We start from the raw sequence: 16482 nt of genomic DNA on the forward strand, positions 1-16482 counted from the left end.
AAATTTGCAAGAAAAAAAATCTGAAATGTTGAGATTAATTTCAGAAAAATTCTTGAAAAAAACTTGGAAAGTTCTGAGACTAATCTAAACATTTCTGGGGTTTTTTTGTTTTTTTTACCCAGAAATGTCAAATTTTCTACTTTTGAAAATCAGACATTTCTGGGTTTTCTTCTTAACGGTTTTCTTCTATCTACATTGGCCCTAATACGCTGTCGTCTTCACACTCAGTTAAACAAGCTGAATTCATTCAGGCTTGTTGACAGTAATTTCACTATTCCACCAGAGCGGATACAGTATTTTTGAAGCGCGGTGCTGTAATGCAGCCAGTAGATGGCGGTCACGGCGCTGATTTAATAAAATGTTATCTCGGCTGTGGGGGGGGAGAGAGAGAGAAGGAAGGGGAAGGAAGCAGCTCATAGCGGCAACAACCGAGCAACGACGGCGGCGACCGGACATGAACTTTAGCGAGCAGCCTACAACTTTACTCAGAGTTTAGAGAGACAGACGACGGAGGCAGCAGCAGTCGCTTCACTTCGCCTCTACTCAGTCAGGGGAAACAAGGAAGTGAGGAGCAGGCAAACTCCCAGTTGTTTTCCGCCGGTGAGTCTCTGTTATTTAAAGGCTTTGTGTGCTCTCCTCGTGGTAAAAGGCTTCAGGTTCTGAAAGGGAAACGGCTTTATTTACTTTGCAGGAGGGAAGAGACAAAAGCAGACCACCCTGTTAGTGTTTCTTAACGTTAGCGTATCTACCTGGAGTTAAGAGAAAGTGAGCAGGCCCCGTTCGGATTTATTAAGTTTGGCTTTTTTGGACCCATTCATTGCCTTTTGAAGTCCTCTGAGTGGTTACTTGAAACAAGCAGCTGGACACCTGTAATGTTGGGCTCTGACATAAATGGAGGATTAATTTCAAAGAGTGAACAGATGGACACATCGATGCTGAGTTGGTTGCTTTCTAACAACACGTAACGTGGGCAGAGCAAAGCGAAGCGTTCCAGTTTTAATACGTCTGGAAGTTTATTTATTTTTATTATTATTATTATTATTATGTGGAAGTAGTTTTTCAACATCTGTGTAACCCTTAATTTAAAAATGATTACTAGTAGAGGCATTGAGGACGTTTTCAGCTGTAATTTCTATATGTAAATGTTGTTTCTCAGTATATTAAACCTTGTATCCAGAGGCGGTTCTTGCATGATTGGTGTCCTGGGTGAGCCTCTCTTTATGTCAGTGGAATCCCAGAATTTCAAGACGGTGTCTACATAACACTTTTTAGTGTTTTGCAAGTAGTACAAAGCTTTTATAAATCAAAAAATGTAAAAAATAAAATAAAATAAAAAAATTATATATTTATTTTCAGTGTATGAAAATCCAGTTGAGGTCTTTTCAGTCTCATAGTGATGGTCAAATGTAGATCACACTCCTTCAATAAAATACCAATTTAATTGAATTTGAATTTAGCGCCACATAAAAAACTGAGAATGACGTCACACATTTGTAAACATTCATAAACAGTTTTTGTTATGTTTTATTTTGTCTTAGGATTCCCCCTGGAATGAAAGGCACATCACACACCTCGGCAACTAGCCTTATTTTTGAATTTCAAGTGGAACATTATATATATATATATATATATATATATATATATATATATATATATATATAAAGTGATTGCTTTGAGATGCACCAATCACAACTTTGAGGTCAATTTCCCAAACTGAACTTTTTTTTTTCTTTTTTATGCTTTAACCCTCCGGTATAGATTTAGGTATTTATATGAGGAGCAGAGGCGGTAGAGCAGTCACTGTAAAACATTTCTGAACGAAAAAAAGTTACAAAATGTAAACTTTAGTCTGTGGTTAGCATCTTGTATTCGCAAACTGCATTATGCAAACTGCAGTTTTGTGTGTATGTCCTGCAGAATGTTGGAAAAAGTCTAGCAACATTTTCAAATTCAGCTGGTTAAGTATAAGTTTGAGCAGTTTTGCTGTAAACGCGTTCAGACTTCTTATCTACTGAAAGTCTTGCTCTCTCTCCCTTTCTTGCAGCTTGTAATGAATGTTTTTCTTTCAGCCCTTTGCTGTTTTTCTTCAGTTTGCTTCTTACATCTCAACTTCCACACCAAAAAGGTAGCACTATGCATTGTTCACACACTGATTTAAAAAAAAAAAAAAATGTCGTTTTGACATCAGCTTGAACCCACCAGTCGTCGTTTCTCAATACATCTAAAAACATTATAATAATTTTGATCCAAGATTTTTATTTTTTATTCTGAATTGTGTTCAGTTTGGGACCAAATAGTATTTCTCTATTTTTTGGCAGTGGTATTGCCAGTAGCATGTCATTATCATAAAACTGTCACCTTTGAACCTTCTGTGTATTTATCTTTTTTATTAAGCTTAGTTTGTCCTCTACTCTGCGTTACATAATCTTCATATTAAATGCTTGGAATGCATAAACACTGCAAGGTTTTTAGTTGTTGGCTTAAAAGATTTTATAAACACTCCTGAGATTTTATCTTGTATATTTTGATGACAGTGAAATAAATAAAAAAAAAAACATTACTCTGTTTCTGGCCACCTATTTTCTTAGCAGCTCAATTCATATATAGGAGAAGTCGTCTGTTTTGCTGATGTTTGCATTGTGATAACTAGCGTGTTATCTTTTCTGTACTGATATTTTCATGGAGTTTGCCCACTTGTTTTCATTTTCCACTGCATCTAATTATTAACTGCTTTTCTAATAAACGGGTTAACAGCTTTAGTCGAGAATAAGAAACATTTGCTGTTTTTCTTTGATATCAACAACCTTTTTTTCTTTTTTAATAATTTTATAAATACGTTTGTGCTTCTCTGCTCAAGACGTGACCTCAGTTACTTCCAGACGAACACCACAGTTTATGGTCCCCGGCTGATGGGGATGGGAGCTAATGGCCGACTCCTCCCGGTTGTAACTGCCACATTAGCGCGCTGTGGCAGACTGTCTCAAAGGTTAAAAGCTTTTTTTTTTTTGTAACCAGTGTCATGCTGTGACGGAGACACCGAAGCGTCCATGGACTAACAGTGGCAGCTGATGTTGCTCATCAGCACCTGCTAATTTATTCATGGGTGATTAAAAAGGGTTTTGTTTTTCACAGGGACCAATCTGCCTGGCAGAGGAGAGCCGTAATAAAAGTGATTTCTCTCTGGCGGCTTCTTTCTTTCTTTTTGTTTTTTTTGTCGTCTCATTAGGAAGAACTAAGTTGTTTATGACTTGTGTCGAGCAAACCGGTGTCAGGATGTTGGCGTCTCTGTTAATTTGTGAACACGGCTTGTGTTGGTGCATATAAAGCAGTTATTTTGTTGCATGTATGTGAACTAAGATGCGTTAATGCCTTTAAATGCATACACACAACGTTTACAATATTCCCACTGTTTAATATTTAAGCTTCAAAGCCATGAAGTGCATTCTGTTTGCTTTCGTAAAGCGATATAATAACACCGAGGGCGCAGTGTGACACTGTTCTCAGCTGCGTTCACACTGAACATCTGAAGAATATGCAGAACAGACGGTCCAAACTTTCTCCACCGGTACTGTTTACACATGTAGTAAACTGCTGGAAATGCTTTGCTGGATATCGCCTCGTGTCGTGGGAAATGATTCAAAGAAAGCTTGGGGAAAGTGAGCAGCAGGACCGACAGTCATGCATGAAAGATGCAGAAATGACCTTGGAGTCCTGACAGAACTTGTAGATTTTTTCTGCTCACACAGCAGACGAACAGTTCACTTGTGTGTTTTAACGTCAGAAAAAGGTGAAGTTTTAAGGCAGACTCACGGAGTCAGTGCATGTATGTCAGTGCTGTATTATTTAGTCATTTAAGATGTTTGTATCTTTTTGGTGTAAACATACAGACTGCACTGACTAGGGATATATGCAAGGATCCACAGATGTATAAATTTGGACTGATATATGACATTAATACTGCCGTTATGGCCGATAAGCGATATTTACCGATATTTCATATTATGCATATTTTACTACGCTTTTGAAACCTTTACAAAGCAACCACACCACTGACTTCACCACTGTTATTTCCTCTCACCTGTGCTTCCATCACTGTAGCCTTTAGCATTCTCAGTAATGTCACTTGTGACATTTGTTTTCGGTGAGGCATAGCTTTTTTGCACAATTATTATAATAAGTTCAACCCATCACTTCCGTCGATCGGAAGTGATCGATGCCTGGTTTTCCAACCAAATGGCCAGATGGAGATTGAAAGTGGAGCACCAAAAGCAAATGAGATGGATTAGCAGTGATTGGCAACAACTGATGGTGTCATCCAGGACATGTTGCTGTGAAATATAATCTGTTGACCTGAAATCGAGCTGTTGGCATGTCATGACAGTCATGAGTGTTCAGTCAGAGATTCTTCTGATTTGTTACAGGGCTGACTGCGACCTGAGATCCTTCCTGTCCACAGCATCTTTGAAGCTAAATGGATGACGTGAGTTATGACACCATTTAATTTCACTTTGAGATGAATGAAGAATTGAATTGAATTGTGAGCATCTGCCACGACTCACTGTCCAACCAGTGAAACTCTACATTGGCATGAAACTTGCAAGTTCTTAACACTTGGAATATACTAGCCAACAATTACAACACTTCAAACATACCGTTCAATCTCAATATCGCACACGCGGTATTACAATATTTATATATGGTGCCAATGTTGTATTGACTTCTGTTTCCATTACTTCTTAACTCTTCCTCGATTTCTGTCTCAGTAGTTGACGACTAAGAGGTCTGAAGGAACAGACATGTGGTTTTATATGTATACACAACAGAAAACACATTTTTTGACTGATTTGTTAAGACTCAAGTCAGGGTGTGTTCCTGACTTTAGTGTGGTGTTTACTGTTTCAGAAGGAGAAATGTCTAGCAGCCAACAATCCGGTTGAGCCAAAAAAATACTCTGCTCTCTGCATTCACTTCTGTGGGTCAACTTTTGACGCTCAGATTTTTCTCTTGGATATTTGCAAAGCTTTTGAAAGAACCCAAATGTGTGATGTTTGCGGTTGTAGCTTCGCCTTCACTGTACCGTACTATCATAATATGGACTTACAGCTGAAGGCAGGCCAGAAATTGTGTAGTACTGGTCCTGCAACGAGGAAAACTGAAAAAATAGTGTCCCAACCAAACACATGCCGAGCTGCTGAGTGGAAACAAGGCAATGTAGAATCAGACATTTGTGTTCTTGCCTGAATTCCCCTCAAAACGTCTCTGGGCGGGTTACTTGAGGAGTTCTGCTGGGTCTGTTGTGCTAGTTCCTAGGAATGTGTGATTGTAGTTCCCTTCCAGGTATTTTGATCCTACAAATTAGGTTTCTAGATAGTGCATATCGTCCAGCACTGTTTTATCAGTATGTCATGCACTGAAGTAATAAAATCAGTCCTTCCATATTACATTTAGTCCTGAAACAGAACTAGCCATTTCACTTCAGTGTGTGTAAAGTATACCCGAGTGTTTTGGTAGGAGCGGTGATGAGGCACGAGCAAATGAAAGCTGAGACACTTCCTGCCTTGTTCACTATTCTAATGATGAGAATAACCTGGTGCAGGTGGTTAAACGGTTTTTCATCGAGTGGTTGTTCTGCCCGCTTTTCCAGCGTGTACTGTTGGATCTGCTTGGTTTAGTTAAGTCCGACTCAGCATTCACATCAAGCTTAGGGTTATGTCATTTACGAGTTTATCTCTGTCAGTGTTCAGTGGCCCCAGTCCCGCAAGAAGGATCTGTACTTTAGTGCGACCTGTCATCGCCTGAGAGGTTAGCAGTGATGAGTTATGTTTTGGAGGCGGGTGGTGGGGGCGCGTGTTGGTGGGACCCATCACGCTCCAAGATTGGGCTCCACCTCCTAGTTCCTGTCCTCCAGAGGACACGGTTATTTCTGGGTATCAAGGTTAGGCCAGAGTGGCATGCGGGACCCAGACAAGGTATGTCCAGGCAGAAAGTTCAGAACACGAGAGGAGACTGAGTCGACTCTTCAGCTGCCAGAATCCTTAACTGGTCCTGTGAAGTAATCTCCATGTACTGTATGCGAGTGGAAAGGAATATTTTATTACCAAGTTCCTCTGCTTTTGCTGGTCTGCTGTGGCAGGAGTCTTCACCAGAGTGGATGGTAGGTGTTGGAAAAATGATTCTTATTTAACTTTACCACATTGACTTCAGCTCAGTCACAAGGGAACATGTAAGTAATTAAAGTTTCATTGATCTGAAAAGGATTGTACCGCAGGTAAGAGGTTCCCACGCTCAGTCTTAATGTCTCGGGAATCTTTCCTGATTGTTTACAGTTGCATACTCCTCGCAATGGATCTTTCAAAGGGCAACTCGAACTGAACCTTGCATCAAAATGTCTTGGACACGAGTGTGTGTGTGTGTGTGTGTGCGTGTGTGTGTGTGTAATATAATTTGGCAGCTAAGCATTTCAGTTTCTTTTTTTAGTTGTTCTATTGGATCAGTTCCCATCTGTGTGTGTGACTGTATGTATATGGGTCTTGCATGTCTTGTTCTTGAAATTAGGGCTTTGTAATCTTTTCCTATTTTCTTTCCTATTGGAGATAAGTGTAGCTTGCTAAATATTGTAGTATTTTGTTTCAAACCAGAATTCTGCTCATGTTATCAAACACTCGGATAATGAGCAGACATTTTTACAAAACATCAAACTAAAATGGGTTCAGATTGGGTTGGGACGTGTTCAATGGTTCCTAATAGTAAAATTATAAGTTAAAACACTTTTTTCTTTTGTGACGTAAATCAGATGAATAGAATAAAAAGTCCCATTTTTATGTGGAGACAATGGCACAGTGAAGACGGTCGTTCCAAAGACTGAATGTTTCTTTAAAGTTGTTGAAAAGAAAACTGGTTAGAAAGCCATCGGCAATGATTGATGATCTGCAAGGATTTCCAGCTATTACCTTTTGTCCTCGATTTCTTGTATTCCCAGAATGTGCTAAGCTAAGGACTCTGTTAGGAAGACAGGATTCCCGGCTCCTTGGAGAAGGATGTGTTATGGTCTGATGTAACCAAACCACTCTCTAAGGTTTGGGGAGCAATGCTAGAAGAACACCATAGCAACAGTGAAATAAAGCGGCAGTAGCATCTAGATATAAATCTTGATATAAATCTGAAAGGAAATTTGTGTGGTGTCCGGTGAAGAGACATGGGATGTTGAGGCTGTTTGAATAATGCAGGCAAAATGTGACATTTAATTGATGGACTTCCTGGTGACTCCATCTAGGAGGGAAACGTAGGTTAGGAATGTAAATTAACAAACATAACAGTCTTAAAAGTGCTGGCTTCTCAGATGCACAGTGGAGTTATGTGTTGCAATATAATATCCACACACAACTTAACCAGAGGACATGCTGACTTTGGCTGGAATCTTGTCGTTATGGCAACAACAAACAGCGGCATGAAGTCTTTAGAAACCGAATGTGTGGACTCAGACGGAGTAAAAGATGTTCTGTCATATTGAATAGTGATAGAATGTGGTTAAGATCAAGACTGAGAAACCTGATTTGAATTTACTTTTGTCTCAAAACTCGGTTTATAAATAATACATGATTAGCTCCTACACTAATAGCCGATGTTTTAAGAGACAGTGGATAATTAAAATAGTTTTTATTTTTACAACCCCTCTACTTGCTCTACTTGTGCTACTACATTTTAGCTTGTGTAAACCTTTTGATAAAATGGTTTTGATAAACCATTTGTCTGTAAACATAATGTAACTTTTTTTCTGTTGTACATCTAAAAAAAAAACAACAACTTAGTTTTCTTCAAAAGCATATCAAATCTGCATAATCTCACATCAACTCCTAACATTGCAAACGGTGTGAAAGACCTTTCAACAATGGGAAAGAAATCGGTTGGTAAAATGTCTAATTCTTCATGCTTCAGATGTCCCAGCTTCTGCACAGCTGATTCAAATGGCTGAATTGCCTCCTTTGCATTTCTATGAAGATCTGCAGAGGCGTCATAGTAACCCATTAATTTGAAAAAGAAGTGACGAACAAAGGGCAACATCTGTAACAGACAGAAGACGGTCCCTTGAAAACTGACATTTGACATCAACTATTGCCTCATTTCCACTGAGCATGAGCAGCATGGGTTGGTGTGGTACGCGACTTTGTCTGTTTCCATTGTGAAATTGGGAAGAAAAGATGGTTCTGGGTAGGACACACTCTATGCAAACCACCAACCAACATTGCCAGACACTCTTAGGCAAGTGAAAGAGAGGCTGTTCAAGAAAGACCTGATGATGGGGGACGGCAGTGGTGAAGAGGAAAAGCAAGCCATCAATTTACAGACACCTCAGTCCTCTACGAGGCCATCACAGGTTCAGGTCCCTGCCTGTTGACCTTTGCCGCATGTCTTCTCCCTTTCTCACAACCTACTTTCTGTCAATTCACTGTCAAATAAAGGTCATTAGAGACAGATGTAAAAAAAAAAAAATAGAAAGAATGGCCCAGGACAGAAAACTCTGGAGATCTACCATTAGTGGCCCAAGGATGAAGGGCAAAATTAATAAAAGATTGTAAAAGCAGCCATACAGTTGACACATCACGCATCATTCCTCGGCCTCCTTCTGTTGTAGGTCCATAGGACAGTGGTACGGTATGGATAGGTTACACAACACAGTTGATTCATTGGAGGGCAGAAAAAGCTAGATGATTGCCACAAGTACAAGACGTAATGGTGTGTCCCCTTTGTCATCGCACTAGCATGGCGCAGCATTTGGCGTTTAGGTTTAACCCCCGGCTGCCTAGTGAAAGTCCAACCATAACTTAGAGTACCCAACTTCACCATACCGCTCAGTGGAAGAGAGGTGTTTGTATGCCTTAAGTTCTTGAAGGTAATTTGTCTGTTAATTGGGTTTTATTGTAGTCAGAATTTTGATCAATTGGAGTAAACCTTTTCCAGATACCAGTAGTTTTCTGACTTTTTTTTTTTTGGAGAAACTGGGTTTCTTTTGTTCTGCTGATCTTACACCATTGGTATTCATTTCCCAAATAAAATGTGTATCAACACGGTGGTTTCTAAGCTATTTGCTTAACTGAATTGTGTTGACCTTGTTTCTTAACAGGTTTTTTTTCTTCTTTTTTGTCCTTTTGTCCTGCAGCACAAGATTATATGGTGAGCAAATGTTGACACATAGGACAAGGAGTTTCTAGGATGAAATACCCTTCCATCTACCTCAACAGCTCTCGCTTTACACGCAATATACCTCAGCCTGTGTCGTGTTGAGTCCACCAACATCAGCGACCTCAGAAGAGGCCGGCGGATCACTTTTTGCTTCGTCAGCAGATCTCCCCGGTAACAGCCAACCAGCTGCCGTCAACACTAGCGTCGTTAGTGGAACACCTTGGTGAGGGAGGGTCCTCCTGAAGGAGTCATGTTTCGCCCGGGTTTGTGATGTCCGAGCCCTGCAACGGACCCAGACCAGTTGAAGAACGGGGGCGGATTCGTCGAGACGTGCCCCGCTTTGTGATTGGCTGTGAAGAGGATGAGCAAGACATGGGCCAAATGGAGGCTGGCATGAAGAACGAGATGCTTCATCAGGACGACATGGAGGTGTATGAAAATGAATCGGTAAGTGAGAGAAGTGAATGACATCACGTTGCTGCCTGGTAACAACCAAAGGGGTTTTGAAAAAAAGCCAGTCATATCCTGGCAAAAGGAATCAATCAAGTTTGTTCTTATAGCACATTTCAGCAGCAAGCTGCTGTACGTAATAAAAACACATAATTACTAAGTTATAAAGAAAACCCCATACAGTCAACAACTGAACAATCATTACATTTTGATGAGTGCCATCACCAAAATCATACATATCAAATAAGAGAGCAATGAAGTCTTTAAAAATCAACAGAAGAAGAGTAACATTCAAACAGGGGAATAGATAAAGAAATGGAAACAAGATCTAAAATCTGGCTTGGGAACAGAGATGGATAATTGTAAGTAGACCTGTCGCGATAAACGATAAATCAATTAATCGGACGATAAATTAAACCTATCGAGCTCATTTTAATTGTCGTCTTTATCTCTCTTCCGGCCTTTTTTTTTTTTCTGTTGATGACAACTGAATGTAAAAAGGCTCAGCTCTGGTGCTCTCCACTGACCCTCCCTTCCTCATTTCCTTAGTCTGATGTCCAGCGCACACGACACGAGTTGTCGGCCGATTGTCGGCCCATTTTCAAAACCTGAGACCACACCTTAGCCGACAGAAATCCTAGGTTTAACGGTTCGATCGGGTTCGTCGTGCCGTGTGGTGTCCAKCCACAWRGGCACAAAATAATGGCTACAAGTCCAGTTAACTAATTTTAAAATCAGGCATTAATCAATGCTTTACTAGAATCTACCTGTGATGCATGTGGCTAGAGTCAGCGTAAAGTCCTGACAGAATGAAAATCATTATAACCTATTTATGTCATGTTGACGAAGAACAGCTGAAAACGTACCGGGTTTATCAACTGCGGTAGCAATTTGACTCCAACTCCTCCCCTTATCATTTCTATATTCTTTGCACGAAACGTTAAATATTAATGTTATTTCCACATATCTCCAATGTCCGCTGGATTTTGGGTTGCACCGTGTCATCTGTGTGGGATTCCCCTTGTAATTTTCCCTCAGAAAGCACGGAGGAGAATCCGCGCTTTCTGATTGGCTACCTGTCACATTTAGCGTTAAGCTCTCAGTCGGGGAAAAACCCTGATTTAGATCCGATCGGCCACCACGATCTACCGTAACACACCACAAAATGTAGGATGATCTGTTAGATCGGCCAATGATCATAAGATTGTCATAAGGGGAAAATAGGGGCGTATTGGTGTAGTATGAACTACTGCATTAGGTAGTCGGATGTGCCCATCTTCTCCATTTAAATCTAGTGATTACTGAAGGGCAATATAGTATAAAGACTTCATAATCTGCACTCTTTTGGTTGAATGCAGTATTTATTTCCACTTTGGCTTTATGTTTAGTTTTTATTCAAGTACGTTTTTTGTTAGTGGAGACTGAGAATCCATTTTATTTTTGGTTGTTTTATTTAGTTTATCAGTTCCAGTGTTGCGTGTTCTTTTGAAAATAAGGTGTATCTATCAGGAAATCGCATGTATTATTAGTCATTTCCATTAGATCAGTGTCAAAAGGTCTTGAAACAATATTATAGTTTATCGCAATAATTTTTTAGACAATTGATCGTCCAGCAAAATTTGTTATCGTGACAGGCCTAATTGTAAGACAGAAGGGCTGTTTGTGGTAATTTTACACCGTTACTCTTAAACACCAAATTTTCCTTCTGCGTAATGACTTTCTGAACCAGAGTAGCTGAATCCCGTCAACAATAAACAATGCTAATAAGAGTTTGGATCAGCTATGGTTAGAATGGTGACATTTTCAGGCCTACTGAAAGAATAGCGGCTTAGTTAATGATCTGATAACCTAATCTCCATCTTCCATTAGCTGTGAGACAGAGGAGTTTGTTCATCTTAGAGAAAGTTGCAAAATAGATCATAATTTCCTTGATAGTTTGCATTCAGAAAAGATTACATCTTGTGACACACTCCACTTAGTGGTTTGCCGTAGCGGCTCCACACACTACCAGACTGTTCACCATAATCAACAGGCTGTTGTGTGCAATATGAAGCAGTGACAGCTGTCATGTTGTTGAGTCTTTCTTGTACCATCTGGCTCCTCTACGTTCCTCCACTGCATTTCCATTCGCCGCAGTTGCAGCAGCAACATTCAGAATTGGACACATTTATTAGCAACACTGTGAAATAAAAGGAGGGATTGTGCTACAGCCAGTATCAAGTCTGTTCATGCAATGAAGAAAAATTATAAATAAAATGAACACACACCACAAGTCTGCATTTGTGACGGCCTCTTCCTGACTACACTGAAAAAAGAACCATTTTGACTGCAAAGGGAGGCTACGTAGTAATGCAACATTTGGATTCAGTTCTGTCTATATATGTGTATATAAACCATGTTAAAGGTCTCATGTGTAACAGTAACTGCCATCTGGTGGCCATGTTGTATATAGCAACCGTTTAAAATTAACTTTCATCCGCCATTATCTTAAAAAAAATCTGAAATATCAAATTTGGCTAAAACTATCTGACCAAATGCCCTTTTCTGTTTCCTTTCATTATGAGGTCAATTAATAAATCTTTGCAAACTCTTAGATTAAGTAAAAGTAACAAAATCCTCAAAGTTTCTCACTTTTCTTTAATTAATTGCCTTCTAAAAGATGGTTGCATGCCTGGTTTTGACGGCCATTTTCTCATTTATAAAAAGCTACTTTTGTTCTAGATTAATGAACATAAGCTAGATTTTACAATTTCTCAAACAGCTTAACAGTAGATTTTTTAAATACATGTTTATTACTGTCATACATAGTATTTTAAACAAAGTTGTTATCCAGTTGAAATAAAGCCATGAATAAGCAACACTTCCTGTTTGCATCGCCTACCCTTGTCCTTTCCACCAGCCGTCAGAGCGACAGATCGTTGTGGGCATATGTGCCATGATGAAGAAGTCCAAGTCGAAGCCCATGACTCAGATCCTGGAGAGACTCTGTAAATTTGACTACATCGATGTCGTCATCTTCCCTGAGGAGGTGATCCTGGAGGAACCTGTGGAGAAATGGCCGCTCTGCGACTGCCTCATCTCCTTCCACTCCAAAGGTGAACTTTGCATTTCCATTACAGGCGGCTGAGTGAAAACGTTGGTGTTTAAATAACTATGTGCAGTTTTTTGTGCTTCCTCTGACTTTACTTTAAGCATCTCCCTAACACTAATCCAGCTTCCAGTTTCATCCTATTTTTACTTCCATACTTTTTATGGCGATCTCTGCGTTTTGATAAATGAGTTTATCTTAAGAGTTTCAAGTCTGCATAATTCCAACTCGTGTTGCAGTCAGTTTGTCACATGCAATGTTTTTCCGCTCTATTTTTAAAAACGTTAGCTGACGGAGATAAGGGAACACGATCGTCTGCAGATGCAGTTTTTCCAGGGAAGGGAGAAGGTGATGTTTACCCAAAACCTCTTCTGGACTCGTATGACCAGAACGACAGAAACACAGTGCAATTATCTCTATGAATCACTTGAAGCACTTTGAATTGCCTTGTTGCTGAAAATGTGCTATATAAATAAAATTACCTTACCTGAAAAGGCTGAAAAAAGGCTTTTTTCAGCCTTCTTCTGAAAAAAGGCTGATTTATGCAACAAAAGCAAAAAGAAAAAGAAATGCTGTTTTTTTTCCCAGTAAATCCTTGTTGTGTCAATCCAAGTTGATCTAAAATGTGACGTATTCTTTTGCTTTCCAGGTTTTCCTCTTGACAAAGCAGTGGAATATGCTAAGCTCAGGAATCCAATGCTCATCAATGATCTCAATATGCAGTATTTCATTCAAGACAGGTGAGAGAGGCTCAAAAACGAGAAAAAATTAACTTTCAATACATGTGTGACGGGACTTTGATTTCAGCAACAGCCGGAATATAGCAGTTTTTTTGTTTTTTTTTTCAAAAACAAAAGTGAAAAAACAAGACACACTTCATGAATTATACCACAAAAATCTCTCAAATCAGTAGTGTTAAAATTCTAATTATTTGCAAAACTTGTCTTAACCCTTTACTGAAAGCCTCTTTTTGAATGTTGTAATGTTTAAAGTTTTAATGTCAGTAAAGCTTAACAAGAAGTTATTTCATCTGACAGTTAAATTTGGAGATTACATTTTTTTTCTAATTTGCGGTGTTTGATTAAATAAAAAGCAAAAAATAAATTTTCATGTTTTTTTTCTTGTCCGGATCTGGCTTGTAGTTAGGAAATCTTTTCCCAGTCTTGGTAATGAGCTGTTCTTGAGAAAATGGCATAATTGCTGTTTTTACAGGCTTTCCTTTTATTCTCTTTAACTTCTTCCAAGAGCAGGAAGTTAAAGAGAATAAAGGATCACTATGAATGTTGCACAAATTCACTCTATTGTGGTTGTCTGTGATAATATTACCGATGTTAGGAGGGAAGTGTATCGGATCCTTCAGGAAGAGGGCATCGACCTGCCTCGCTACGGCGTGTTAAACAGAGACCCTGACGATCCTGAAGGTGAGAACAGCGTCGTCTTTTAAAAAAATAATAAGCAGTTATTATTGCTTATTAATATTGCTTATTTCTGGAGTTTCAGAAAGAACAGGAGTTTCTTAAAGAGACAGAGGCCCAGTTTTAAGGCGCTAAATTACAAAGTAAAATTTCTTTTAAGTCATATTTGACAGCATTTTTATAACAACTGAAGGTAAATAGTTTCTTGATCATTCTGTAAAATGGCACTATACATAATATTGCCCCCTTTAATTAAAGTTTATATTTTTAGATTTGCTTGGTTACTAAGGGTTCATCATGTAATAGTCAGTTTGTAACTAAATATCGAAAAATCTGTTGTTTCTAACAAATCCACATTTTCTCATGTTATTATTTGCCATTTTGACGGCAAATACCAGTGATCATGCGTTCACTGGTAAAGGCTTTCTGTTGAACTGTCTTTTAACACGGCCGCTCGCTTTGTGCAGAGTGCAACCTGGTGGAGGGGGAGGACCATGTGGAGGTGAACGGGGAGGTGTTCCCTAAGCCCTTTGTGGAGAAACCTGTGTGTGCAGAGGACCACAACGTCTACATCTACTACCCAACGTCTGCAGGCGGAGGCAGCCAGAGGCTCTTCAGAAAGGTAGCTGCTGTCAGCCTTCTCCATTGATCTAATTCTCTGTTTTTGAAGTTTTAATTTTTGGAAAATGTGGATTTTTTTTTTTTTGTCTCTCACTAATGCACTTCTGGGGGTTTCAGAACGATGTTAACCCACAAGAATTACCATCTTGTCTTACAGCTGCTATTTATTTCAACTTTGATTTCTGGTCAACTGACAGAAAAAAATTGTTGAAATAAAAGCCAGTATAAAAAAATATTTCTGTCATTTGTAAAGGTTTGTTTTAGGGAAAAAAATTGGGAGGAAAAATAATTCAATTAAAATCGGAAATCAAATTTGGTATAAAAAAATTTAGATTTTATTTTTAAACCAGCAATTATGAGTATTAATATGCATCCCACCAGACTTCTCTGTAGAAGATGGAATCGATGCTCCACAGAAGGCTATTGATGTTAGTTGTGCTTTCTTTTATTTAGCTTCCTTGGTTGATGGATCTTGTGCTCTGTTCTGTTACACCTATGTGTTAGTGACCCAAGAGGTTTTCTATTTTTGTATGACCTGTGTTTATCGCTATATTTTTATTTTAGATCGGAAGTCGCAGCAGTGTCTACTCCCCAGAGAGCAACGTGCGAAAAACTGGATCGTACATCTACGAGGAGTTCATGCCAACTGATGGCACCGATGTGAAGGTACTGTGTGGACGCCAGCCTGCCTTTTGATTTTAATGAGAAGGGCCGAGTGGTTTTGTATGGAGCTATATTAGGTCCATAAATCTTACTCAAGAAAATATTTTGAATCTGAAAAAAATTAAACTGGAAAAAAACTTTTTTTTTTTGCAAGTGCAAAGTAATTTGTCAACTGAAAAATTTATCAAATAAAAATTTTTGAATTTGAAAACAATTTTAATTTTACTGGAAAAAAGTTTGAAAATAAAAAATTCAAAACAGAACTAACTTTTTTTTCCAAATTCCAAATTTATTTTAAAATTTCAGATTTTTTTTTTTCCAGTTTCAAACTTAAGGCCCTGCTAGGTGTGGGGGCGGGGCTTCAGATGACGTCATGACTGAAAGCAGCTGGACAAAACATTCCCCTGTTGCTTTCGGAACAGTGGGAAATTAGAAATATCTTTACACCATCACCAGTATTCTGTGCTATAATAATATAAAATGCTTCATAACATAAGTGAAGCAGGTCAAAAAAATGTTGGTGCTTATTTAGCTCCATACTCAATTATATGTTTTATAATTGTGGGGTGGGGAGGTTTTAGATATTTTAAGTGATTTTCTTCCTGCATGCTTCATCCGATGGTGTCAGGTTTACACGGTGGGCCCAGATTACGCCCACGCCGAGGCCAGGAAGTCTCCGGCCCTGGACGGTAAGGTGGAGCGAGACAGTGAGGGCAAGGAGATCCGCTACCCAGTCATGCTGACCGCCATGGAGAAACTGGTGGCCCGCAAGGTCTGCCTCGCCTTCAAGGTACCTGGAAATTATTCAGCACTTATTTATTTTTTGAGAATTGAACTCAGAACTTCCTGTAAACTTATTTCTGAACAGCAACAAATCTGAGTTTGTAAGTGAAACTCTGTAAAGTGGAAACTATTGAACTGATTTGTTAAACTTTGTTGAGCACTTTGAAGCAAATTTGCTTTGTAAAAAATGTATGCCAATAAGAATATGCTTTAATTTTTACAAAGAGATTTCAAACACATCTCACATTTACACAGAAGTCGCACCAGATGTTCTGTTTACTC

At 39.0% G+C, this 16482-nt stretch overlaps 1 protein-coding gene across 19 annotated transcripts in view; it reads left to right on the top strand.

Moving 5' to 3' along the window:
* Nucleotides 1-400: 400 nt before the first annotated feature.
* ppip5k1b (diphosphoinositol pentakisphosphate kinase 1b) overlaps nucleotides 401-16482 on the top strand; it is a 56608-nt gene continuing 40526 nt past the window's right edge. For 16 of the 19 annotated variants that reach the window (XM_008410726.2, XM_008410728.2, XM_008410731.2 and 13 more), the window contains exons 1-9: nucleotides 401-600; nucleotides 4422-4480; nucleotides 9158-9627; nucleotides 12530-12725; nucleotides 13368-13458; nucleotides 14054-14139; nucleotides 14601-14755; nucleotides 15319-15420; nucleotides 16046-16207. In XM_008410726.2, coding sequence (XP_008408948.1) covers nucleotides 9451-9627; nucleotides 12530-12725; nucleotides 13368-13458; nucleotides 14054-14139; nucleotides 14601-14755; nucleotides 15319-15420; nucleotides 16046-16207 — 969 coding nt within the window. In that variant the 5' untranslated portion in view covers nucleotides 401-600; nucleotides 4422-4480; nucleotides 9158-9450. Of the gene's footprint in view, nucleotides 601-4421; nucleotides 4481-5992; nucleotides 6155-9157; nucleotides 9628-12529; nucleotides 12726-13367; nucleotides 13459-14053; nucleotides 14140-14600; nucleotides 14756-15318; nucleotides 15421-16045; nucleotides 16208-16482 lie in introns of those variants that run through there. The other 3 variants (XM_008410716.2, XM_008410718.2, XM_008410717.2) reach the window with 3 other exon arrangements.

The sequence above is a fragment of the Poecilia reticulata genome, linkage group LG6, assembly GCF_000633615.1.
Source record: "Poecilia reticulata strain Guanapo linkage group LG6, Guppy_female_1.0+MT, whole genome shotgun sequence".
NCBI lineage: Eukaryota > Metazoa > Chordata > Actinopteri > Cyprinodontiformes > Poeciliidae > Poecilia > Poecilia reticulata.